Source organism: Mastigoproctus giganteus, chromosome 3 (genome assembly GCF_048544385.1).
Source record: "Mastigoproctus giganteus isolate SK-2022 chromosome 3, ASM4854438v1, whole genome shotgun sequence".
NCBI classification, from domain to species: Eukaryota; Metazoa; Arthropoda; class Arachnida; order Uropygi; family Thelyphonidae; genus Mastigoproctus; species Mastigoproctus giganteus.
Window position 1 is genome coordinate 235,137,125 of NC_143577.1, and position 26,835 is coordinate 235,163,959.

At 33.5% G+C, this 26,835-nt stretch overlaps 1 protein-coding gene across 3 annotated transcripts in view; it reads right to left on the reverse strand.

Annotated features, from left to right (window-relative positions):
• The window catches only part of LOC150088897 (uncharacterized), a 599,507-nt gene that overhangs the window by 57,976 nt on the left and 514,696 nt on the right, over window positions 1-26,835 (reverse strand). For all 3 annotated transcript variants that reach the window (XM_090369705.1, XM_090369706.1, XM_090369707.1), the window contains 10 exons: window positions 23,662-23,736; window positions 18,054-18,236; window positions 17,658-17,729; window positions 17,083-17,265; window positions 15,004-15,072; window positions 14,088-14,210; window positions 13,318-13,401; window positions 9,227-9,346; window positions 8,204-8,311; window positions 7,868-7,996 (listed from right to left, as the gene is read on the reverse strand). In XM_090369705.1, coding sequence (XP_090225831.1) covers window positions 7,868-7,996; window positions 8,204-8,311; window positions 9,227-9,346; window positions 13,318-13,401; window positions 14,088-14,210; window positions 15,004-15,072; window positions 17,083-17,265; window positions 17,658-17,729; window positions 18,054-18,236; window positions 23,662-23,736 — 1,146 coding nt within the window. The remainder of the gene's footprint in view (window positions 1-7,867; window positions 7,997-8,203; window positions 8,312-9,226; window positions 9,347-13,317; window positions 13,402-14,087; window positions 14,211-15,003; window positions 15,073-17,082; window positions 17,266-17,657; window positions 17,730-18,053; window positions 18,237-23,661; window positions 23,737-26,835) is intronic.

Genomic DNA, 26,835 nt, shown 5'->3' on the forward strand with positions numbered 1-26,835 from the left:
CCTGCACTAATCTTGGAATCTTGGAACATTTTAAAACATGCAAAATTCCATTTTGCATGTTTTAAAATGTTATGCACACTGGATTTGGGGATTGCCATTTCACAAGCAGCTCGTCGGACAGGTTTCCTTGGTGTTTGTCGGAAAAGTTCCAGCACCTCTTGTGATCTCGTGGCATTTAGCATTAGCATTTAGCATTAGTAGAGGCATTTGATGCAAGAAAGCAAGCTTATGCAGCATCAGCCAAAAAAAAAAAAAAACCCACTTCCACTTCACCCCTCTGTTCGTTCAAAATACCTGTCCAGCTGAGCCTTAAACTTATTTAGGCTATCAACCTCCACCACAAGGGATGGAAGTCTGTTCCACCAACCAACCACCCGCTGGCTAAAGGCAAATTTCCGCACGTCTATCCTACATCTGTCTTTCCTCAATTTGAATTTATGCCCTCAGGTGATTTTTCTGAGCTAGAGGAAGAATCCCATCAGCATTCAGCATGCTTAAACCATTCAAGGCTTTATACACCTCTATCAGATCACCTCGCTGGTGCCTAGTCTCCAGACACTGTAATTTGCAAAACTTAAGCCTTTCTTCGTAAGAGCACCCCTTTGTTCCATTCACTAATCTTGTTGCCCTTCTCTGTACTCGTTCCAGCAGCTCTACATCCTTCTTGAAATGAGGCCTCCAGACCTGTATACAGTACTCTAGGTGTGGCCTGACCATCGCCTTATACAATGGAATAATCACCTCCTTATCCCTGCTGGAAAAATTCCTGTATATCATTGACAATACTCCATGAGCTACTCTTGCAGCCCGTCTGCACTGCTCAGAGAACTTCATATCTGCCTGCACAACCACCCCCAAGTCCCTTTCATTCTCTACCACTGTCAGTGTAGTACCACAGAGTTGATACGTTGCTCTGGGGTTGCTGTTTCCCATGTGTAGTACTTTACATTTATCAATGTTAAACTTCATTTGCCACCTCTCAGCCTATCTGCTCAACCTTTCCAGATCCTGTTGCAGCAGCATAGTGTCAGTAGTGTCCTTGACAAACCTGCCAACCTTTGTATCGTCTGCAAACTTGGACATTAAGCCCGATATACCATCATCAATATCATTTATAAATACAGAAAACAATAATGGACCCAACACTGAGCCCTGAGGGACTCCACTAATAACATCAGTCCACGATGAGCAGTGTCCATTGATTACCACTCTCTGTCTTCTCCCCTCAACCACCCCTTTATCTATAGCAGCAATTTGCCTCCAATGTCACACTGCTCCAATTTGTGTAGCAGTCTTCCATGTGCAACAGTATCAAAAGCCTTTCTAAGATCCAAGTATATAATATCAAAGTTATTCCCTGCATCCAGTTCTTTTGTGACTGCATCATAGTATCCAATCAAGTTGGTCAGGCAAGACTTCCCCTTAACAAAACCATGCTGTGTCTGAGCTATAACTGAAGTCTTGTCTAAATGATCCTGCAGTGCTTCTTTAACCAGTGCCTCCATTAATTTTCCTGGAACAGAAGTTAAGCTCACAGGTCTATAATTACTTGTGTCAGCCTTTGATCCTCCTTTGTGAATTGGGGTCACATTTGCACATTTCCAGTCTATGGGTACCTCCCCTGAGTCCAAGGAAGCTCTCATAATTATGGCTAAGGGTTTGCTTACTTCCTTTGCTGCCTCCTTTAATATAACTGGATAGATCCCATCCACCCCGGGTGCCTTTCTTGTGTTTATTTTCAACAGTTTCTCCTCCACTTTACTCCCAGTTATTTCAAGATTCTGTAGCTTACTGCTAGAGTTGAATACACCTCTGGCATTCCCCTCGCTGAATAACTCCTCATGTGTGAATGTCGATGCAAAATATTCATTTAGTTTGTTAGCTACCTGAGCAGGATCATCAACACTTGACCCATCAATATCAAGTGGACCAATCTGATTCACCCCCTTCCTTCTAGAGTTTACATAAGTAAAGAACTCTTTGCTGTTTTTCTTTGCATCCCTTGCCAAGAATTTCTCGTAATCTGCCTTCGCCTGCCTAACCTCCTTTGTAACTTGGTTGCATATCAACTTGTATCTATCATAGGCTTCTGTGTCATGTGTTAATTTGTATGTATCCCATGCATTTTTCTTCTCTGCCATATGCCTCATTAGTTCATCTGACATCCATTTTGGCCTAAACCTTGAACAATATTTCTTAGTTGGTATGTAAAGCCTAGTAGCTTCCAAGATAAGTTCTTTGAATGCTTCCCATTTTGAATGGCGCTCGTGGATGTGCAAGGTCTTCCTGATCGTTGCCTGTGTACATTTTGTACGGTGCCATCCGCTTAAAACTTATCACAAATATGCAAAATTGTGAGGCACATTGGTGGTTCAGTGTGGTATTCACTCCTAAACTGTCTCTGGACTTTGTTGATATTTTCTGACTTCTGATATCATTTCAACACAAATTTCTGCCATTCAAATGTAAGCCTGGTCTTCTCCATTATTACCACCAACTTGCAATTGAAAAAGAAAAAAGGTTACTGAGTTATGGGCTGATAAAGTGTGTATACATTATTTTTGGACACCCTGTGTATATAATAAACTACATATACAGGGTGTCCATAATTAAAGTATCACTATTCAGAGTTCCCTGTAGCTCTAAGTAATAAGCAGAATGCCACCAAAATTAGTAAGTAAACTATTCAAGGCAAGGGAAAAAGGATCCCATGAAAAAAAAATTAGTTCAAAAATCTGCCGATAGGGGATAATATGGTACAAATGAAAAGATATGACAGAGTACCAACGAATATATAGCTAAGACAAACCTTAATGAAATTACACATTTTTATTTGTGCTCCTTGCAAAAAAAACAGAAATAAATTGAATTGCACTAAAGTTTTAAATTAAAACTAAAAAATAAGACACCTAAGAGAGCAGAAAATTTGCATAAATCTGAGTTAATTTAATTTTCCTAGCAGCAGAGCTATAAAGGCACAATGCGAACATCGAAAGTGTATTCTGTAAGTTTACTGTTAACAATATATCTCACTCTGCCTGATCACGCTTTAACTGCAAAGTTCTTCTATGTTAATGGATGCAATGCAGCAGCTGCTCTGCATGAATTTAGATGCTCTAAGAACTTATATCAAGGTCCTTTATCAGCTGCAGCATTTGTTTGTTGTTTGTTTGGTTTTTAGGAGCATTAGCAACTAAGGCCATATTGCTCTGTTGCAGCAGTTAGAAGGATGATTAACAAATTTGAAGGAACTGAGTCCTTTATTGTTAAGCCTGGAAGAGGAAGGAAGCCTGTTTCACCTCAGGTAGCAGAGGAAGTTGCAACGGCTATCATCAACCGATCCATGGATACAGCTGCTGGAACTAGTAGCAGTGCAAGGGGAGTAGCGAGGTAATTGGATGTCCCATATTGCACTGTGTGGAAAATTCTTCTGAAACTAATCCACTATTATCCATACAAGATCAGTTGCCAGCAGCAGCTGCAAAGAGATGATTCTGAAAAACAAATGGCATTTGCTCTAATGTTTTTGGCCAGAATGGAAGTGGACGATGCCTGGCCATAGAACATTCTTTGGGGAGATGAGGCCCATTTTTATCTTGATGGGACTATCAACACTAAAAACTGCCGAATATAGGCTTCAGAAGCACCGCATGCTAATCAGCAAACCCCATTGTACTCGCTGAAAATCACCGTCTGGTGTGGTGTAACTTCAAATTTCATCCTAGGGCTATACTTTTTTGAGGAATTGCACCCAGCAGGAGCAGCCACCTGTTCCGTTACAGCACAAAGATATCATCACATGCTGAGCAGTTTCATTATTCCTCAACTGCAGCAAAGAGGATGCCTGAATGAGACAATTTTTATGAAAAATGGGGCTCCTCATATCGCACGACCAGTACAGCAGCTTCTCCGGCATCACTTTACTGCAGAAAGAGTCATTAGTCATTTGTATCCCATTGCATGGCCACCACATTCGCCTGACCTTACACCACGTGATTTTTGGCTGTGGGGATCGCCTCAAGGCCAATGTCTATCGAGGAAGTGTCCCTAACCAGGCTGTCTTAAAGGACAAAGAAACACAGCATGTGCAGAACATTACTGCAGAGATGTTGCATTCTGCAGTTGAGCACACTATGCATTGAATGCAATTTCTGGTCCAGAACAGTGGTAATCACATCGAAAACCAACTCCACCATCAGTGAAATCATCGACCATCTGGAGTAAATTGTGAGTGAGTTTGTAGCTGTGAAACCATTTCCTCTGGCAGTTTAGTTCAGTTTATTTCTGTTCTTTTGCACAAATAAAAATTTGTAATTTCATTAAGGTTTGTCTTAGTTATTTATTTATTGGTACTTTGCCACGTCTTTTCTCTTGAACAGCACCATATTATCCCCTATTGGCAGATTTTGGAACTAATTATTTTTTTTAAGGGATCCTTCTCCCCATGCCTTGAATAGTTTACTTACTAATTTTTGTGACATTCCGCTTATTACTTTGAGCTACAGAAAGCTCTGAATAGGGATACTTTAATTATGGCCACCCTGTATATTATACATGAGCAGTAATGTACAATTGCGAAGTAGTAACCTTGGTACTACATTGGCATAATTTCAGTATTCAATTCACTATTTCACAATTGGTGTATATATCAAAATCTGACCAATAAAGTAAACACACACATACATGCACCTGTGCATGTGAATACTATATAGAAAAAAAAATTAATAGAACAGAAAATGATACTGTAACTGCAGTAAATATAGTGTGGGGGATGAGAAGTTTTTCATGTATGTGAATACAAGGAAAAAGAATTGGATTGGACCCTTATGCATTGCATGTGGGAAAGGCTTAGATAACCCAACTGATGTTACAATGATCATTTACTAGAAAAACTTTCGAGCCTAAAGGCAAGTAAGGCTCCTGGAGTTGATGGCATATACCCAGTAATTTTGAGAGAAGCGGCCAAAGAGTGTATTGAAAAATTGAGGTTAATTATGAGGGCAGCTTTGGAATTTGGAGAAATTCCTTTAGATTGAAGAAGTGTCAAAATATTGAGAATACATAGAGGCAGTTCTAGGAGTGAAGTAGGTAACTACAGACTGCTTAGTGTGACTTCAGTGGTAGGGAAAAGCTTAGAGGCCGGAAAGGGTCTAAGATGGATTGTAGGGTGGCTGTAGGGCATAAGGAAGAGGGTTGTAATTAATGGATATTCTTCAGATTGATGTAATGTCAGAGATGGGGCTGACTCTTTTGATTTTCATAAACAATATCGACAAAGTGATAAAGGATGTGATTTCAAAATTTTCAGATGACATAAAAATTGGAAGGGTTTTTAACGATCGGTGCCATCCTTCAGGATGACTTGAACAAGCTTCAAGAATGGCCAGAAAAGTGGCAGTTATGTTTTAATTCAACAAAATGCAAGGTCTTATACTTGAGAAATAATAACACCAAAATAACTTATACACTTGGTGGAGTCAAATTCAAAACAGTAGAGGAAGAAAGGGTTCTGGGAGTTATGATATGAAGTTTTCTGAGCAGTGTGAATGGGTAGCCTTGAAGACCTGTGGTGTCCTATCGATAATTTATTACACAATATCATGTTGAGATAGGAAGATCATAATCACACTGTACATAATAATTGCAGAGTTGGGAAAACCCCCAGAGCTGGATTAATAACACTGTACATAGTAATTGTAAGAGTGCATTTGGAATACTGTACAAGTATGGATATTTCATTTGAAAAAAGACTGAGCTTCTTGAAAGGGTCCAAGAAGGGCAACTCGCATGGTTAGATCAACAAAAGGGCAACAGTATGAAGGGAGATTTCAATTATGTGGGCTACAGAGCTTGGCAACCAGGCACCTTAGAGGGGACCTAACTGAGGTTTATAAGGCTCTGGGAGGAATTAGTAAAATGAATGAAGGTGGAATTTTCACTGTTATAAAGAATTCCAAAACTAGGGGGCCATAAATTCAAATTACAGGCAAAGAGATTTAAACTAATAGCATTAGCATTAGTACAGGCATATGATACAAGAAAGCAAGCGCATACAGCATCAGCCAAAAAAAAAAAAAAAAAGTTCCCATTTCACCCACCCATTCACTTCAAAAGTTCGTCTAGTTCTTCCTTGAATTTATTTAAGCTATCAACTTCCACAACTACAGATGGAAGTTTGTTCAAACAATCAACCACCCACTGGCTAAAGGCAAATTTCTACACATCTATAACTGTTTTTCCTCAATTTGAATTTATGCCCACTCAGGTGCGTAATCTGAGCAAGAGGAAGAATCCTATCAGCATTGAGCTTGTTCAAACCATTCAAGGGCTTATACACCTCAATCAGATCACTTTGCAGGTGCCTAGTCTCCAGACACTGCAATTTGCAGAACATAAGCCTTTCTTGGTAGGAGAAACCCTTTGTTCCACTCACTAATCTCATTGCCCTCCTCTGTACTTGTTTCAGCAGCTCTATATCCTTCCTGAAATGAGGCCTTCAGACCTGTATGCAGTACTCAAAATGTAGCCTGACCATTGCCTTATACAAGGGGATAATCACATCCTTATCCCTGCTAGCAGAATTCCTGTATATCATTGACAAGACCCCATAAGTTACTCTTGCAGCCTGTCTGCAATGCCCAGAAAACTTCATATCTGACTGTACAATTACCCCCAGGTTTTTTTCATTCTTGATATACAGGAATTCTTGAGTGTAGTACTAGATTGTAGGAAATTTCCTTTTAGCCAGCAAGTTACTGATTACTGGATCAAAAGTTGCCTTCACAGGTCGTTGAGGCTGAAATTCAAAGGGTAACTAGATAGTTATCTATCTGAAGAGAGAAGTATCTTGACCAGCTGTGTCTTTGTGAGTATAAAACTGAAGCCAGTGGAAGTTATGAATGTGAAGATTGCCAAGGAGTTACCTCACTGTTGAGGAAAATTGCACTGTAGAAAGTTGATTTTCAAAGAAAGGAAGTCAAAGAGTTCCAAGTGATTAGTGGAACTGGGAGATTGATAGAGACAACAGATGAATTTGACAGAAAGAGTAGAGATTTTAACACAACTGAGATGAGCAGTGGTTGACTCAACCAATAATTGGGATTCTGTCAGAAAAAGTAAGCGGGGCTTGGCAGACTGTAAGTGGAAATGGACATCACTGAGATTAGAACTGAGACCATGTATATTTGTGAAATGAATGAAGAAGTGTTTGGGAGGTTTAGATCTTTTTGCAGATAAGTTTGTTTTATTAGGTTGACTATTCATGATGTATTCAGTAGTAAAGAAAAGGTGGGGAAGACGTTATATGAAGCAATTAAATTTTTGGATATGGGGTACACATAGCAAGAATATACCCAGTTCCTTAACATAATGTGGCTTTAACAATGCCCCCACTTACACACTACTCAGATTCCCTTCAGTCACTATCTGGCAAAGTAGAGGTAGTGAGATTATACACTAGCTGATCCAGCTGTCTCCTAGAGAGTTACCAATAGGTTTAGTCCAGTGTGCTATCTAGAAGCTGGCCTGTGAGCACTGTTTTAGAGTTGTATCTTCAAAATGTAAGGAAGCTTGAATCTCAACATGTAGCCCATCATAACTTAAAAGACATCAATCATACTGCATGATAGAAGAGAAGTTTGAGTGGACCGTGATTCAAGCCCACATATGGTAAATGGTCTTTCATTGTTAAAATGATTAATTGTAAACTCCTCTGACCTAGTGGTCATTCCAGAGTATAAACAAGAAACAAGAACTCTTTAAGGATGGCAATTTTTGTGATGCTGGGTATATTAACAGATGAAGGTCACAAAATATTAAGCTAAGTTCATAAGAAACAATAAGTTCATAAGAAACAATGTGTTCTTACCTCGACATACTCCATTAGACATTAAAGTAAAGCCACGGGGGCAAACACAGAATCCTGACAGACGATCAGAATGTATACAATCTTCATTCTCTTGGCATGGATTAGTAGTAGTACAGTTTCGACTAGTTACTATATAAAAAATGAAAAATTTATTAATCTGAACAGCATTGACAAAACATAATTGTAAAGATTTCATTTACTGATTTCAGTGATTTTATTATTTATAAATTATAAATAATAAAATATGTGTAAATACATTTTTCTGCCATCATATTTTGATTCCTAAAAGTTTATATTCAAGTAGAACGGACAAACAATAATTTGGTTTATACTTACAAATACAGAATAAATCAACTTGTTGGAATGGCGCAGGGCAGCCACAATGAGTACCATCGATACATTGCAGATTTCCAGAGCATGGACTATGACCACCACAAGTCTCAACTACAAAAAATATAAATAAAATGAAACAATGGAAAAATTTAATGAAAAATAATTATTTTATTTGAAAACTAAATAGGAGTTTTTTTTTTTATTTATATTCTCTAGTAATTTTTCGGGGTGTGTTTTATACCAGTGGTTCCTGGTCTATGGGACACATGCTACTGGTAGTACTAAACTATCACATGGTCGCATGCAGGAAAAAATAACTAGTAAATATATTATATATAAAAAAAAACTGATGATAAAGCAAATCATATTTTTTTATTTGGTACTCAACCTCAAAAGGGTAGGGAAACCCTGCCATATATTATTATAAAATTTGATCATGCATATTGTTAAAATTATATTTCCATTTATTTTTTCAGAACTTTATTCACATTTAATAAAGAAAGAAAGCCATAGTGACCATATTGCACCTCCCAAGGTTTTTGCATTTTCTACTCTGATCTGAGCCCGAGGCGGGATTCGAACCCATGACCGTTGGGTTGCCAGGCAGGCACTTTACCCACCCGGCTAGCCGGTCGGCATATACTTTGTTTTATACCAGTGTATCATATGTCATATCAGTTTATTAAAATTATATTATTAATTACATAAATTAATGCTAATACATGCAGTTAAATTGAACTTTGTTACAGCTCCTGCAAAGAAATTCAAATTGGAATCTGCAATTTGATATATAGTCAGGACTAAACGAGAGTTTAAATTCTCCAGACTATTTCTAAATATATATTTAATATGTTATTCAATTTAAATTAAATATTATTATCATCAAAACAGCAGTGTGTATAATTAACAATATTTAAATTATTAATCACACTGCTGTGTAAAATGTGCTATTTATCATGGCATAATATTGTGTGCATAATAAGTAATGAAATAATTTCTTCAAAGAAAAAAGTGATATCTACTTACAAATGCTGCATTCTATATAGGGATTGCCTGTCAAACCACTAGGACAAAAGCATTCATGGTGATGATGAGTAGCAAGGCATTCAGCTCCTCTCCCACAAATACCAGGCCTGGAGCACACATCTGAAAACACACAATAAGTGATATATATATATATATAAATTATTGCACAAATCATATTTGAGAAGTTATTTATATCTAAGCAATGAAAATATACAAGTAATATAAACAAATATCTACTCATTTAATTTGTTTTTGGAGCATTTTTTTGAAATACATTTCAAAAACAATCAAAATAACAATTTGTCACAAAAAATGTCAAAACATAAATACACTGGTAAGTGTAAGCATAACCATTTCTCCCTACCTAGAATTTAGAAGATAGCATATTAACCTGTAACAAACACTCATGGCCATTCTGAAAGCCAGTGAAAAACACACAAAAGAGAGAATATCATTACTAAACGTTTCTTTTGCCATTTTAAAGATTTGTTGCACTTTTCCCCAACTCAAAACAAAACTAAATGTTTGCTCTGTGTTCCATCACTTAACACAGTAACAGTGACCTGAACAATGCAACAGTTCTTAACATGACTGCATGCAAATGGCTTACTACAGCAAAAGACCTTGTAGAGGGATGCAATCATATAGGGCAGCTGCCACAGTGTTACATAATGGTTCGATTCTGCTTTGATATGCATGCACTGGATTCAGTCCTGAAATTTAATTGTCAAATCTCATACATATGAAGAAAGGCTCTTCCAGATAGCCTTTCTTCATATATACAAGGATTGACAATTAACTAGAAGGAATAAATGAGGAAGAAGAACAGGCAGTTTGACAAGTTTTGCCATTTAACTGTGAATGAATGTTTACTAGGTACTATTCTCATGCTTATTTCTAAAATTAAGTTTAGATTTATTAATAACTTGTTTAAAATTGTTGTGAGCCTTAGTGTAGGCAAAAAATGAAGCTGGAAATTTGAATACAACAGCATGAGAACATAAGTAAAGGATTTCACTTTATAAGGATAACTGCATACAATCTGAGAAAATATCAGAATCAAAAACATTACAATAGAGGCATGTGATGCAAAAAAGCAAGCATATGAGCTTATGTAGAATCAGCCACAAAAAAAAAAGTAAAAATAAAAAAAATTCACACAACCATTGCCTCTAAAAGATTGTCCAGTTCCTCCTTGAATCATGCAGATCATCCCATTTTTCCTTCTTATAATGTCAAATGACACTGGCCTGAGAGTTGCTGGGAATAGAGGCTCCACTGGAGAAGGGATCATCACCAACTTGTGATACCTAGAGGACAACTAATATTAATTTTGTACAGGTTGTTAGTGAAGAAAATATCAAGTGTTAGGTGTGTGGTTAGGATTAACGTATTTGGTAGTATGAAATTCTAGCAGGGAAAATGAACAAGCTGTATGAAATCGTTAGTAATAGTGAAAGCCTCAGCTTGTCTGCTCGCTAGGTCAATGCAGCTAGAAAACATGCCGGTCAATGTCATGAACTTTAAAATCATCAAAGAAAATTACTTTACTCTTAGGAAAGTCAGATTTCAAAAAGACCAGTTTCAAAGAAAATCAAAATGTTCTGAATGATTTGCAGAGTTGGTGAATGATAAGACAACAAATGAATTTGATAGAATGAGGTGAAGAGATTTTAAGCAAGAGATCACACAGAGATACTGTTTTTTCTGACCTGAGCATGCAGTATAGATCACAATAACATAATGCACACTGCATAACAGAAGAGATGGGGAGATGCCAGATCTTAACTCTGAAGATCAAGCATTGAAATGATGAAACCCATGTCAGCATGGGTTTCATCATTTCAAGCCTCCACTAATCAAAATGGTGGATAAAAGTCATCTACCACTTAATACTGTCTGGTGTCACAGGGTGTTGGTCATCCCTCTTTGTGAACTCCACACCATGACCCCTGTTTAAGGAGATTTACATCTGGGTGGTCACCTCCAACATATTGGTAGGCATAATATTTTTAAGACTTTGCATACAGAGGATATACGCAGGGTTACTAATACCCAGCACAAAGGTACAAAAAGAGGATTTGGTTGTCATGGTATGAACAGGCATAGCTGAAATTCAATGTACTTGGCTCACATGGAACTGAATATCAGCTCCATTAATTTTATATCTCCAAGTGGCAGCTTTAGCCAATGTCACTGGAGAAATGTCTATGAGAAACCCCAGTGGCTAGTTCTCATCTATTGGTTATACACTTCTTGAATTTATATGCTCCACAATTAAAATATTATAATGCCTCCTTCCCTTCTGTTATGTTTATGTCTTACCTGATACACTGTATTTATCATATTCAAATTCTGCATCCAATATATGTGAATGTTGCTATTATTATTAACTTTCCTATAATAATAATAGCATTAGCAAATATTCTTGCACTTCTTCTGTTTACGTGTATCTCATCTGTAGAGAAAGAGTCACTTTTGTCAATAAGTGCATGTCATTCTGAGAAGATTCTACCAAACATGGTTTTTCCATGTTTGGTAGAATTTTCTTAGCATGGTTTCCTCATGCTCAAGTGCACATACTTAAATAGAGCCTTGCACAGGGCTCCAGACTGGAGTTGACCAACAGACTTGGGCCATATATTCCCTCCTATCATGCCTGTTAAAATTGTTGAGACCATCACATGGAAGCCCCACATTGTCTTTTTTTTCTCTGGATTACCTAATTACTATACAGTAAGATCTCAGATTGTCTTTCTTTAATATTACTAGTAAGAATCCCTAAAAGATTTTAATTTCTCTATGGTATCATTACTTTTTGCACCTGGTATGCATATTGGCATAAGCACCTGGTACTGCTTCTGATGATTTGTCTATGCAACCAGATACATCATAGCTCGTATCAGTGTTGGGGTGGACATCTCAGGGGACTCCACTACAGTTTATGGATATCTGTTGTTTTCCCTGTTTATGGGATGAAAAACTGGGGCCAACCCGAACTCTCAAAACACTAATTTAGACCATAAAGTTGGCATCCTGTTTGCATGATGAAAGCTGTACTCTCAAACCAACATGTACTCTCGGAATATGGATTCAGAATAAAAATCCAGGTAAAGTCATTTGAAAGCTCAACATTCACAGATACAATAGTACTATCTCTAGGATGGGCTTGGAATAGTGGCATAGTCAAATACTGGATCAGAGTGGATTACTTTTTCACTGAATATCAACACTGAGTATTGAGAAAAGACAGATGTAGGATAGACGTGAGGAAATTTGCCTTTAGCCAGCGGGTGGTTGGTTGGTGGAATAGACTTCCATCCCTTGTCGTGGAAGTTGATAGTCTAAATAAGTTTAAGGCTCAGCTGGACAGGTATTTCGAACGAACAGAGGGGTGAAGTGGAAGTGGTTATTTTTTATTTATTTATTTTTTTTATTATTTATTATTCATTTATTTTTTTTTTGGCTGATGCTGCATAAGCTTGCTTTTTTGCATCAAATGCCTCTACTAATGCTAATGCTAACACAAAGTAGACTACAAGAATAACAGACCAAAAGAATATTTGTGGTTGTTTAAGAAATGTTGCTTACTGTGAATACAGTATTTGGTTTCAACTTAAACAAATTGGTTCTTATTATTATTAATGATTAAAACTTTAAATTTTTTCAACTGATTATCTCCTAGAATTGTAGCCCGAAGGATTTTCCAAAAAATTCTTACATGCTATACTATTTGGATGCATGATGAAATCAATCTATGGAAAATTCCAAGGGAAACTCCATGCCTTTGTTTGAAACTAGCTATTCAGCCTGAATTTAAAAAAAAAAAGAAAAAAAGCTCAATAAATTCCTTATATTATTGATGGGATCCAAACTGGTGAATGATAAGTCTGCTTAGTTGTAAAAGGCTTTAAAATGCAAGTTATAAATATTTGTTTAAATTTCTTCACAAATTAAAAAGAAAAAGGCTAATAATGAAATAATTTACTTCATATTCTATAGAAACTTGTATTTGAGAGAGAGAGACAGCAAAATAATATAATGTTAATGTAACTACATTAATAAAGAATATAAAATTAATCATATATTACCATAACATTCTCTTGTCTGTCTGTAACATGCCTCATGATCTTTGCAATCTTCATCACGAGTGCAACCTGTTATTTTCTGGCGGCCTAAAAATATTTAAATATATTTGAGCAGTCTTTACCAAATACTTTAATAAATATACTTATTCTGAATTTACTTAATACTTTGAATACTTATTTTGTATAGATTCATTATAAATGCATGTAATTTATGGAATTATTTATATTATTCATTATAAATGCATGTAATTTATTTGATTTTTATAGTAAGGAAAGTTCACGAATAAGCATTACAAAAATAAAGTTGTATGTTCACTGCTCTGAGGGTGAGTATTGCTTAGTTTTTTCTCTTTTTTTATTTTTAATCTTATTTTTGTGCTTATTTTATTTATTCATTTTTGTTTTGATATAGGGATGGTTAGGTTCATCCCTAACAATCTCTATATGGGAGCAGAATAGCACTTTGCCTTACCCACAACCCTATTAACAATGTTAATTAATTTGCTGTATTTATTTTGTGGTTCAAGTGTTTCTTAAGTTAAATTTAATATATCCATTATACTGTTATGAAGGCACTAAAAATGGCATGTTATTTATAAGAGAGCCTTATTTCTTCTCAGAAAACCAAACACTATGTTATTCAAAAGCACCTTTATCAACTTTGAATGACTGCAATATATTTTTTAATATTCTCTTAATATGAATTTGTGTGAATAAACAGATGCATTCTTTATACTTAGTTTAAAAAACAAAGATTAATATTCTATACTTACATCCAGTATGATAAGGATCACCTTCTAACCCTTCAGGACAATAGCATTTATAACCCCCTGGTAAGTTAGTGCAGAAAGCTCCAGGTGCACAAGGACCACGGCCTTGCAAACATTCATTAATATCTAAAGGTAGAAAAATTGTACACAGTTTCAGTTCATAATCAAAACCGTCAGTGCATAATTCTACATACGAAAAATATATATTATAATTTTTCAATTCATTGAAAAATATTTTCACGAGAGGACAAAATGTATTGTGGAAAATAATTCTTAATGACATGAAGCAAGAAATAGTTTTTATTTCCTGTAGTGTATATAAACGTGAAAGTAAACTAGATAAGTGCATCTAGTGAGGGAATAAGAATAAGCAGATTATAAGAAGGTGCCTATATGGAAGAATTATTTTTCTAACACTGCCAATTAATTTTACTTTTGTTAAGAAATGGCTCCTTACAAAAATATACTTATCATTAATCAGTTTTAAAATGCTGATATTAAGTTATCAATTACTTTTCTGGAAGATTCAAGTTAATATTAAATTTTATATGCTATAATTTAATTAAATCAATGGTTTTTATGATTTTGGTTTTATAATTGTTGTTACAATTTATTAAGGGTTTATTAAGTCAACCTTAATAAAAGTTCTATAAATATATTTATACTTCTATGATGGAATATGTTTTTGGAAACTTAAAACTAAAGCAATTTGTGTTTTTTTTTTTTTTTTTTTTTTTTTTTAACTAGAATAATAATAATTTTAGAAACATATCTTATTTGAGTAAATATGTTTTTAATTTTATGCTTAATGCAAATTCCAAATTCATTCCAGATTCAATTTTATATGTTTAATAATATGAAGTAAAATTCAGTTTTGGTTGTTTTATATTTAAGCCTAAAATTAAGAATAAAAATTTACCTCTGCAAGCATGATCAACACATACAAAGTTCTTTCCACAATGTTCATTGACTTCGCATTCATACTGTACTGAAATATAAAAACATTGGACATTAATGACAAAAACAAAGCCATAATTTATCATTTGAAACAGTAATTAGTGAATTACAACTAAAATACTTCTTTTCTATTGAATGAAATTAATAATGGATATCTAATAGCAGGAAACTCTAGCTTAGTTCTTAATTGGTTACAAAAAAAAAAAAAAAAAAACTGTGTTAAAGTGGAACAGATTACACGACACCAATTTTTCCATAATATTTAATGTAAATAAGTTTGATTTGTTAATATAACTTTCCACCAGTATACACACTGTAAAATAATTTATTTTTAGATAGTCTCTAAATGTATGTAACTGGTTTATTTAATTCACACTGTTTTTACTCGTCATCTATAGAGTTGCCTGTACAATCATAACTCATTTTGAATAGTTTAAACAGTCATAGTTTATATAGAAAATAAGTTTTTGACAAACTAAGTTGGTGATAAAAAAACACATTCGTAATAAACTGAATACCAAAACTAACTGCTGCTGCTGCTGTATTGTGTGCTGTACTGTCCCAATGCTATTTAAAAAACTTTCTGAGTATCAAGTAGAATTTGGCATATAAGTAAAATGAGCATCACAGCAAACAGCATTTAGAGGAAGCATTATATAAGCATCACTTGTAGTTAGAAGTTTGATCAGCTTTTGGTAATTCCAAAAGATGATCAAAATAAGCAACAAATATTCTCTAAACATACTACAAATGTATATTTTATATTTATATTATATATATAAATGTATATTTATATTTTATATTTTCACAAAATATTTTCATTTCTTCAGCCAGAATAAAAGAATGATTATAGTTTCATTAAGAGAATGACTATTTTTATGACTTAATTTTAGCTGCAGAGCTCTTAAGAAATAGGCTAGATTTTAAGTGAATTTTGAAGTATTTAAAGAAAAAAAAAAAATCAAAATACAGTAAACCTTACAAATCCATAATTCAAAAATGTGTAACTTTTTGAAACTTTACTAAAACAAATAAATAATAATAAATATCTCTAAATCCCAGACTGGCTCTTGAAAATTATACTAATAGCTACTGTCACCCAAACTGTACATCATAAAAACTTGAAAAGCGTTTTTTTTTTTTTTAAGAATGCAGTACTGGAAATTTCTTAACTATCTTGTGCATTCATTTCTCAATTGTGAACCTAACCTAACCAACCCTGGAAAAATTTCATGAGCATTACATCAAAAAAAAAAAAAAAGAAAAAGCAAAAAAGCAAAATGAAACTATTGGAGGTTAAAGTTTACATGAAGCACAGTTTCAATAACAATAGCAATGAAATATACATCATGGGGAAGTTTGATTATTGGTGAACTGTTCATTCATATCATAGCATTTGATTAACTTCAGGAAATACTGCTTTGGGAAGCTAATGCAAAATCAGTTGTATTAATTATTATTAATAAAATTCTTTGTATTAGTCATAGCAAATGCCACTATGAAAGTGTTTTCTTTTTCTTTCTTTTTTTTTAGCATAAGAGTGCCCAATAAATGGGATGCTTAGAAAAGTTATCCTAAATAACAGGGAGAAAGAAATATTATAATTACCATACTGCAGAGGTGCCTAAAGTGTAGGATGCACCTCCCCTGGGGGTGGCACACCAGGTTTTTGTTCTGAAAGGGTATAAAAGTTTGGGAACCTCTGCTATAGTGGCAATGTTGCATTACTTCTACTGAAACATTGCATAATCTTTCTACATTAGTGGCTCTACATTCTCCCAACCCCACTGTACTATTTGAGGAAAGAGTATTAGACAAAAAATTCAGAATTTTCACAAAATCTAGCAAAGGGTTAAGTCTCAAAACTTGCCACATTTATGAGGTTCCACTGTTTAATATAATTTCAAGTTTATTTTCAAAAAGCCTTAAAGCATAAAAATTTAAAGTAAAAAGGCTGATTTTATGCAACTGATAGTAAAAGAATACAACATAGGAAAAAACTTTCTTATGAATGTAACATGTAGTAAGTATAGCTACATACTTTTAACACATTGCCTTGATGGTTCACCAGTGTATCCTGGAATACATGAGCATACAGCCTGATGATCAGCAGGATAGCACTGTGTATTGATACCACAGATACTACCCACACTGCACGGGTTACGACAGATACGATTCAGGCAGATTTTATCAAATGGACAGTTGCTGCTAGAACGGCATCCATCTATAAAGAGAAAAATTGATATAACATTTATAAAAATTTTAAACTTTTATACTAAGTTGAAACTGTTCTTTTTTAGGAAACTTGAAAGTATAAAATCACATTATTTTTTTACTTGGTAATATTTTAAATTATTCATTTTAATCTGGATGGGTAGGTGACAGAAATAATCACTTGATATAAATATTATATCCAGTCAATTCTAAATAGACTATGAAAAAGTTGTTCCCACCATTCCTTATGATGTTTTGATCAGCAAATATGCCAGAGTAGTATACTGCTTTAGTAAGGCAAGTTTCTTTTCTTTTTAATTTTGGAAACTACTGCTGAATATCTAACATTTAGCTTATGAATCAGACTATTTTATGTTAGGAAATTAGGAAGAACTCACTTACCAATGCATTCAGACTTGGAACAGATCTGACCAACTGCACAATCAGAGTCTCGTCTACAGGAAGGATCAGGAACTACATAAAGGAAAAAAATTACAATAATTTTAATTTCAGATTACCATGGTATATAAGATAAGACTGTTTGTCATTATATTTGCTGTGTGATAATTCAAGTATATGAGAATTCAAAAATAAATGAATTAATTTTTTTCTTTGGGGAACTCTTTTTGTGAATGTAATAGAATATATCAGTAGAGCACAAAGTGAGTGACATTTAATCCATTCTTTATTGAATTCTCATATAACAGCATTGACATTTTGATTATTGCAAATTGATCAAAGAAAAGTGCATATCTATTTTATAAACTATTAAAAGTAAACATAATATAAACTATTTACTTATTTCACAGATTCCTCTTGGATCACCAGTGTAACCTGTGGGACAACTACAGTGGGGACGATGATTAAGGGGAGTACAGAGGGCATTTCTTCCACAAGCTCCACTTAACTGGCAGACGTCGTGACACTGGCCATTGATACAGGTTTTATCATAAGGACAATTGGCATCTGAACGGCAACCCACTAAAGAAAGTAAACAAAGTCCACATAAAATAAACAAAAATACTTTTATAATGAACATTTTTAACATATCCATGCTCTGTTCCCATATAATTCTATTCCTGTTCATATGCTCTGTCAGTATATTATTAATCGTGGGATCTGCCATAGAAGTTAAACTTACATATCACCAATATTTAGGAACAAGTAATCAATAACAAGTTATTAGTGTTAGAATGGGCAAAAATATATAAGAAGTTTTATGAAGTTAAAAAAATATTGCTACATACATTCCCTGTCACCTATTTTCTTCCAGGTATTTATCCAACCTTTCTTTGAATTTACATAAGCTCTCAAGTCCCACAAGGTCAGACAGTAGCCTGTTTCCATCGTTAATTACTATCACTGTATCAAAAGCCTTACTTAATTCTAAATAGACTATGATAAAATTATTCTTTGCATCCAGTTCTTCTGCGACAACCTCACAGTAGCTTATTAGATTAGTTAGTCATGATTATTTTTTTTTAAACCAATGTTCTGTTCCCATGCAATTCTATTTCTATTCATATGCTCTGTCAGCATATCATTAATCATGAGATCTGCCATAGAAGTAAAACTAATATATCACCAATCTTTAGGATTGCTCTCATTATAATAGATAACAATTTGGTGAACTTGTATTATTACATTGTTTTGATATAACTGGCCAAATACTATTAATGGTACAGTCTTATACAAAGTTCTCTGAGCAGTGTAGACAAGCTGCTAGGGCAACTTGTGAGGATTCTGTCAATATACAGAAATTTTGCCAGCAGGGAAAAAATGAGGTGATTATTGTATAAGAAAATGGTCAGGCTGCACCTTGAGCACAGCATATGGATCTGGAAGCCTCATTTTAAGAAAGATGTGATATTGTTGGAAAATATGCAGAAAAAAACAATAAAGTTAGCCAAGGAGAAAAAAGGGTATTCCTACTATAAAAGACTTCAGTTCTGCAAATTGCAGCAGTTGGAAACTAGGCAATTAACAGGAAGACCTCAACAAAGTATTTAAGGCTTTAAACAGATGGGGTACACTAAATGCTGATGGCATCCTTACTCTTTCTCAGACAACACACATAAGGAGACAGACTTAAATTGAAAAAGGATGGCTACAGGACAGACTTGTGAAAATTTGTTTTCAGCAAGAGGAGTAACTGATTGTTGGAACAGACTTCCATCTGGTGTTGTGGTGGTGGATAGTTTGAATAAATTTAAGGAAGGGTTAGAAAAATTACAAGAGGTGATGGACAAATGAGGTGGGAAGTTTTTATTTTATTTTATTTGTTTGGCTGATGCTGCATAATCTTGCTTCCTTGCATCATTTAATACTAATTCTTCATGTTTTGTTCATGTTTAGACAAGAAAATCTTTCCTTCAGTCTCTTTTCATTATATATGCAAAATTGTTTAAATTGCTGCTGCTGCTGTCTTGACCAGCAGTACCGTCAACTGAAAATGTATATTTACCTGCAAATACTGATGCAAAAAATTTGCCATTTCTTTTAGTAATTATTCAGTATCTTAAAAAGATCTAAACACATTTTCATTATAAATATTTGATCACATAGTTTATAGCTGAGCATAAATTTTTTTGCATATGTGGTTAGCATATTTTGCTGATAAAAGATGGTGTTAGCCATTAGAACAAAAATGAAATGATACCCAAATGCAAAGTTTAAACAACATTGAAAGAGTTTGTTTGCTATTTGGAGCATTAGCAACTAAGGCCATATTGCTCTGGGATATGCAGTGGTCATTCTCTGACCTTTTCTCATCCTCCGTATTTGGTGGTCATGGGCTCGAACTCTGGTCTAATCAAGAAGTGTGTGCTATGCACTGCTGCTCTTGCCCACCTGGCTACAGAGGCGCCGTAAACAACATGGTGAATGGACATTTGTTATTTGAAATGACTGAATATTTCTTATCAATAATACACATCTCATCATTCAAATGCAAAGCATTAAAATGCAGTAGTCGAAGCTCTTTATAGCGACCCTCTTTTTAACATCCCAACGTTTATAACATCCTATATGGTTGGTCCCGGCCAATTTCTCATTAACCTAACATTATACTGAAAGTGAAATAACCTAATGTTATTTTACTTTCAGTATAATGACATTAAAAATAAAAGGATTTCTCTATAATGACCATAAGTTTCTACCTCTTAATCTGAATTTTTACTTTTTTATTACAATATTCACATTTAAAAATGATAGAACATTTCAAATATATTGAAGTAATTGATAGGCTTGCAGCCTGACCATGAGAAATCATTTGTTAAGATTTCCCATGATCTTTTCTCACAGTACGATAATGAAATGAACATCAACTGGAAGTTAATTTCATTAGTTAGAGTTTCATTAGTTCATTAGTTTATGTTTATTGGTATGGCTCCAAGAAAGTGGATAGCTTTGCCAATCACAGATAAAATTATGATTTTGCAAGCTGTAGATAATGGTGTGCATTCTAAGACTGACATTGCAAAACAGTTCGGCATTCCAAAGATTACCCTGTTCATTATTCTGAAAGATCGAAAAAAGATTGAAAGTTTACAGAAATCTGCTGCACCAGGTATGATTTGAGCATGAAGGGCGAATTATCTGGACTTTGAAAAGGTACTTTTGGAATGGCTAATGATGATGGGTGCAAAAAACGTTCCCATAGATGGTAATCTTTTAAAAGCATTTGTGGATATTGAAGAATTTAAAAGTTCAGATGGATGGTTCCAGAAATTTAAGACTTATCATTCAAAAAAGTGTGTGGCAAATGTGCAGCCATGGACATTGATGCTACAAAGGAATAGGAGGAAAATCGTTTAAAAAATGTTTTGCTGACATACGACCACAATGACATCTTCAATGCTGACGAAACTGGACTCTTTTTTTAAAATTTCTACTAGAAAACACTTGCATATAAAGGTGAGAAATGTAGTGGTGGAAAAAGGCCAAACAACAGATTACCATTCTTCTGGCAGCAAACATGTCTGGCACAATGAAGCTTCCTCTTTTATTCACTGGGAAAGCCCACAAGCCTCAATGCTTTAAAGGTTTGAAGACATTACTGACTCTGTATCAAGCAAACCAAAAGGGATGGATGACATCACAAATCTATGAAGAGTGGATCACAGGATGCGTGAGAAGAATAGAAAAATTTTGCTGTTTGTGGTTAACTGCACCCCTCATTGTCAAGTAAATGACCTACATGCAATCACTGTTGACTTACCAACAAATATGACATCAGTTCTTCAGCTGTCATATTGTCGGTAGTTAAGAAAAACTACCAAAGAATGCTATTAAACAAAATTGTGCTGTCTTTAAAGCAAAAATCAATGTGAAATCGGCATCCTACAGGCAATGTAATTATGTGTTTCAGCATGGGATGAAGTTGATGAAAAAGTGATTTCCAACTGCTTCAAATATGCTGGATTTACTGCCTTGAATGAAGCAATGTGTGAAATTTCACATGCTTTTTCCTCTATTAATTGCGAAGAACAGTCCGATAATAGGGAAGAAAGATGAATAGCACAAAATCACCAAATTCCTTAAAAGGAAGCAATTTAACCTACTTATAGGTTAAATTGCTTCCCTTTATTTTTGACAGTAGTTACTGTATATCTCTGCTAATCTATTTTGATTACATCCTTAGTAAAAATGTGGCAAAGAATACTGTTTCTCCTTGTGGCAACCCAACATGCTGATGTAAAGAGCAGTAATCAGTCAAATATAAATATATGCAAAGGATTCTGTTATTCATACCCATGAGTGACCTACCCAATTATACCCAGCTGTCATTTTAAGCCCATTTTGTTTCCCAGTCCTCCTATCACATTTTTCATTAACTGTTTCTTTGCTATTATCCACTTTCCAGCCACTTATCTTTAATGTATCTACACTGCCACTGCGATTCACAGCCATAGAAATAACCAGATTCCCTCCTCCCCTCTGTGATAGTATAGTAGCGTCACCAATTATCACTTGTTTGGAGCGTATGGGTTTGAATCCTGTCAGATTGGGGGAATTTTAAAAGGCCTCTTAACCACAGGTGCACATAGTTAGGCAGTTTCAGGTGAAGGTAGAGGTTTCCCTCCGAGTTATTCTGGATTTTTCAGCCATCGCAACACATAAATTTTCCAGTGAACACAAACTTCTACAGACAATACACTGACACAATATGGTCTACAATGCTGATGTGCTGTAAAACTAACAAAACTAACAATAATAGCAATAACCACAATCTCAATGAAATTGCTGCTATTCCATGCACTTAACTTATGTTATTTTATCTTCATCAATTACATTATCTGACTTAAGTTTAATCCCATTCTAGTTCTCTTGGATGCAACCAGTTATAACTAATGTACTTCTGTCCCTATTTATAGCTCATAAAGGCACCTTTACAGCTAAAAGTTACACCTTGATCAACTAAAACTGACTCCACAACATCTGATATATTCATGCACTCTCTTTTATCAAGTGCATCCCATCACTACTACAAAGAGCTCTTCTTCAAAATTGTGTAGACTACCATGCTGAGAAATATTCCCCTTATAATTTTTGAAGTCTCTCAAATTTAAGATTATGGACATGGCTTCTATAAACTGCCCTCTATTATGCGTAGGCAAAATTACAAATACTTTCACTTATGTACCAACTCTACACCTTTTTAACATCAATTATAACTTCTGAGTCATCACTTTGTTTCAGTATGGATAGCAGTGCAATCCTTTGCATGCTTAAAAACACTTAAGTGATCTGCAATATCTGATCAGGTAGACATACTCTGGTTATAAATATAGAGGTTTCAGAAAAATCAGTTTTAGAGAATATTTTGCAGTATCCAATCTTTAGAAGCTTATCATGCTGCTGCAAATGATTATTTCTCACATAAATTTTTTTGTGGTAAAATAAAAATTAGAAATGTATGGATGAATTTTTCTTATTCAACCAACTGTTTTCATAAACTTGTATTATGTAAAATAAACAACAATCTAAAAAGTGTGTGGGGTGCATTACCACCCCCCTTTAAATGCTTATAATTGCCTCAATGGTTAGTAACAGTTCTTTCTTTTCAAAATTTTTAACCCAAGAGATTCCTTTTAATTGTGTTTCTCTTTCCAAGCCATGCACTTCTCCCCATCCACTGAATGAAAACAAAAATTCTTGAGAAACATCTGAATGTGTTTAAATATACAAATCAAATTTACAGGTGCCTTTTTAAAATAAAATAACTTTCTATATGCCTGCTACAAATAACTTCACCTGCTACACTATAAGTTACACTTTAATTTGCACAGTTTCTTTTCTTTTCTATTAAAAGAAGTGAATAAAATTAACAAAATTAACTTATCATTTATAATATATTGTTTTATAAGCTTTAAAAATATAGCATAATTATATGATTTTAACTTACCCAAACATCTGAAATTCTGGCAGATCTGCCCAAGGGAACAATTTCTATCAATTGTACACTCATAAAGGATTTCAACTATACAAAGAAAGCAGAGTGAAGGTTTAAATATATCATTCAGAACTGTTCACAATGTTGTATTTATTATTATTATTTATTAAATAATATTTCATTTTGAAATATTATTTATTGAAAAGCCTATTGAATTATGAAAAACTTATTAAATTTCTCTGGAAAACAACAAGCATAATTTACATTTGTTAGTACAACTAAATAAGACTGTCTTGTTAAATAGCAACTAAAACTATTTGTAAAATGCCAATGGAAGTCACTGGCTTAAATACTAGAAAATGCTAACTTAAACTCTCATTAAATAAAATTTGCTGTTTCAAATGAAAAATTGCGAATATGATACAATTACATAAATATCGATGGAATTATAAACATTAAAAATTATTATCTACAGGTTCAGTACCTGTATTGAATAATAATATTATTCATTTAATAATATATAATATTATATAATATGAATATAATATGATAATATAATATAATAATATAATATGAATAATAATATATAATAATATATTAATTGAATAATATAACTGACTTAAATGGTCCAATGTTTAAAAATTTTCCATTAAATCAGACCATTAAATCTGTCATTCTTTTATCATAATATAGTTTAATTGCCTTTCTAAATACAGAATGGTATTCCCCTTACCTCTACCATTTTTTGAATGCTTCCTATATAATTATCTCAGTCTATTGATTTTTTCTACATTTTTATTTATATCAATTATATTTTCAATTTTTAAAAGCATTTAAAAGTTTTTTTGTTTTTTTTTTTACAAGAAACATAAATAAAAATCTGGCTTAATTTCATCCCAGGAAGCTTAAATTTGGTCAAAAATAATAATAATAAATTGAAAAAAATTTGGAAAACTGAAAGAAAAAAAAATTGAAGAATATTTGGATGAATAATTCAGTAATAGCATTTGTTTGTTTGTTAAGGAGATTAATTTTTTAAATATACATTATTTTATGTAAATTTTGCCAACTCCATATTTGGAAACAAATGATATAAAATGCTTATTATTCCCACTATAGAACCTGCCTACAATTTCTCCTATTTTTAAGCTGTTTTAATTATGAAATTTAAGTTTTTTGCAGTTTTCTATTTTTGTATATATAAAAAATAATTACATATCTATAACTAAAAGTTTAACGTTTGTTCCAAGGGTATTAATATATAAAAAGATATCAATTACTTTCCATTTGAAACTTGGGAGTGTGTCAAAATAAATACATCATTAAAAAACTGTTACCCTATCTAGGAATTAATTAAAAAATATATATTTTTTCATGCTACAGTATATAATTTTCAGATAATAAATATTCATTTAATTTTAAACCAGTTATAGTGGCATTATACATCAGCCATGAACAGCTCAAAGAGTTAATAGGAAGGAGCAACCAGAAATAGAAGAAAGGGCTATTATTTAGATTACTTTCTCTTGATTAAAAATCATTTATCCAAGAACAGCAAACACAATGCATAAAGAAAGGAGCAATAACATAAATAACACAAGCTATGTACTAAAAGATTTATACGGCAACTTCAATTTGTAGTACTCCAGCAAACTTAAGTATAACAAATACATATAGTTTATATTACATATATATTTCATGAAAACAGAGGAAATATTATGAATATAAATATTATTATTTGTTTAAATTCTCTGATTTTTTTTTGATAATTTGTCTCTTGTAAGCCATATCAATCTCAAGAAAATGCTGATCAATATCAAGAACCTTCATAAGTTTTATAGTACAGATGGGAAGAAACTGATCAAATAACCCGCATGGCTGGCTTCCTGCTGTGGTGGAAATAATGTACCTTTTCATTGTTATTTACAGGCTATGATACATTCAATAAAGATTTATTTGCTATAGAAAAATTCAAGAGTACATCTGGATTGGGAATTGGTTCTGGTTCTAGTTTGATCTAATTGAAATATGCCATTTCTAAATGGGAAAATTCATTGACTGCCAAATCAAATTAAAAAATTAAGAAAAACAGATAAGAAGTTTTAACCAGGAAGAATTAAATCATACAAGAAGTTTGATATAATTTGTGAGAGAACGATAATTAAGATTTAGGAATATTTTGAGTGTATATGACCAAAGATGGATTTTAGAGCATAGTTAACCAAATCCAACCTTGGAATTAATCCATTTATATACACTCATATTGTAACCCACATATCCCTTTCTCCAGCTAGTTTTTTTTTTTTTTTTAACTCAACCCCATCAAGCATATGGGTTATTTTGGGGTTGCTGTTTCCCCAAGTGTAGGATCTTGCATTTTCCTGCATTAAAACACAGCTGCCCCATCTCTTGACCATTCCTGAAGCCTATCTAAGTCACCTGAAGAAGTGCTACTTGGCACTGATCATTGACTATTCTCCCAATCTTGTCATCATGACCTGCATTCCTTTGTTGATGTCGTTTAAGAAAATCAGAAACAACAGCAGTTCCAGCACTGATCCTTGGTGAATCCACTTCTTACATTATCCCACTCAAAAGAGTAAACAATAATTTCAGTAAACATTAACAAATCTTTGCCTCTTGCCTCTCAGCTACTCAACTATCCATCTTGAAATCTTACCCATGATTCCAACATGTTCCAACTTGTACAGTAACCACTCATGAGAGGCTGAGTCAAATGCATTGCTAAAATCCAAATAAACAATAACTAAATTAATTTTAATTTTTAATAAAATAATATTCATATTATTAAAATAATTAATAATTAATAACATGAGTAACATTTACATAAAACTTTTTTTTTTTTATTTAAGATGATGAGCATTGTCTTGGATTCTGATTTTCTTATCCTTGCTAAAAAGCAATGGCCCTAGATAACTTGCTGTCTTCAGCTGTTTGCTCTTCCTTTTCATCTCAGGATCATACTGAAATATCCTGTGATTTGTGAATAACATTGTCACAAGGATAAACTTTCATTCTCTGTGATGATGTCATTCAGAAAATTTGGTTCTGTTTGAATCTTATTCAAGTGGTTAATAGAAATCTTTGATGAACATTTAAGAAATAAACTATTCACAGACTTTGTAAATCACAATAAATAATTTACCCAAACTATATTTTAAAGAT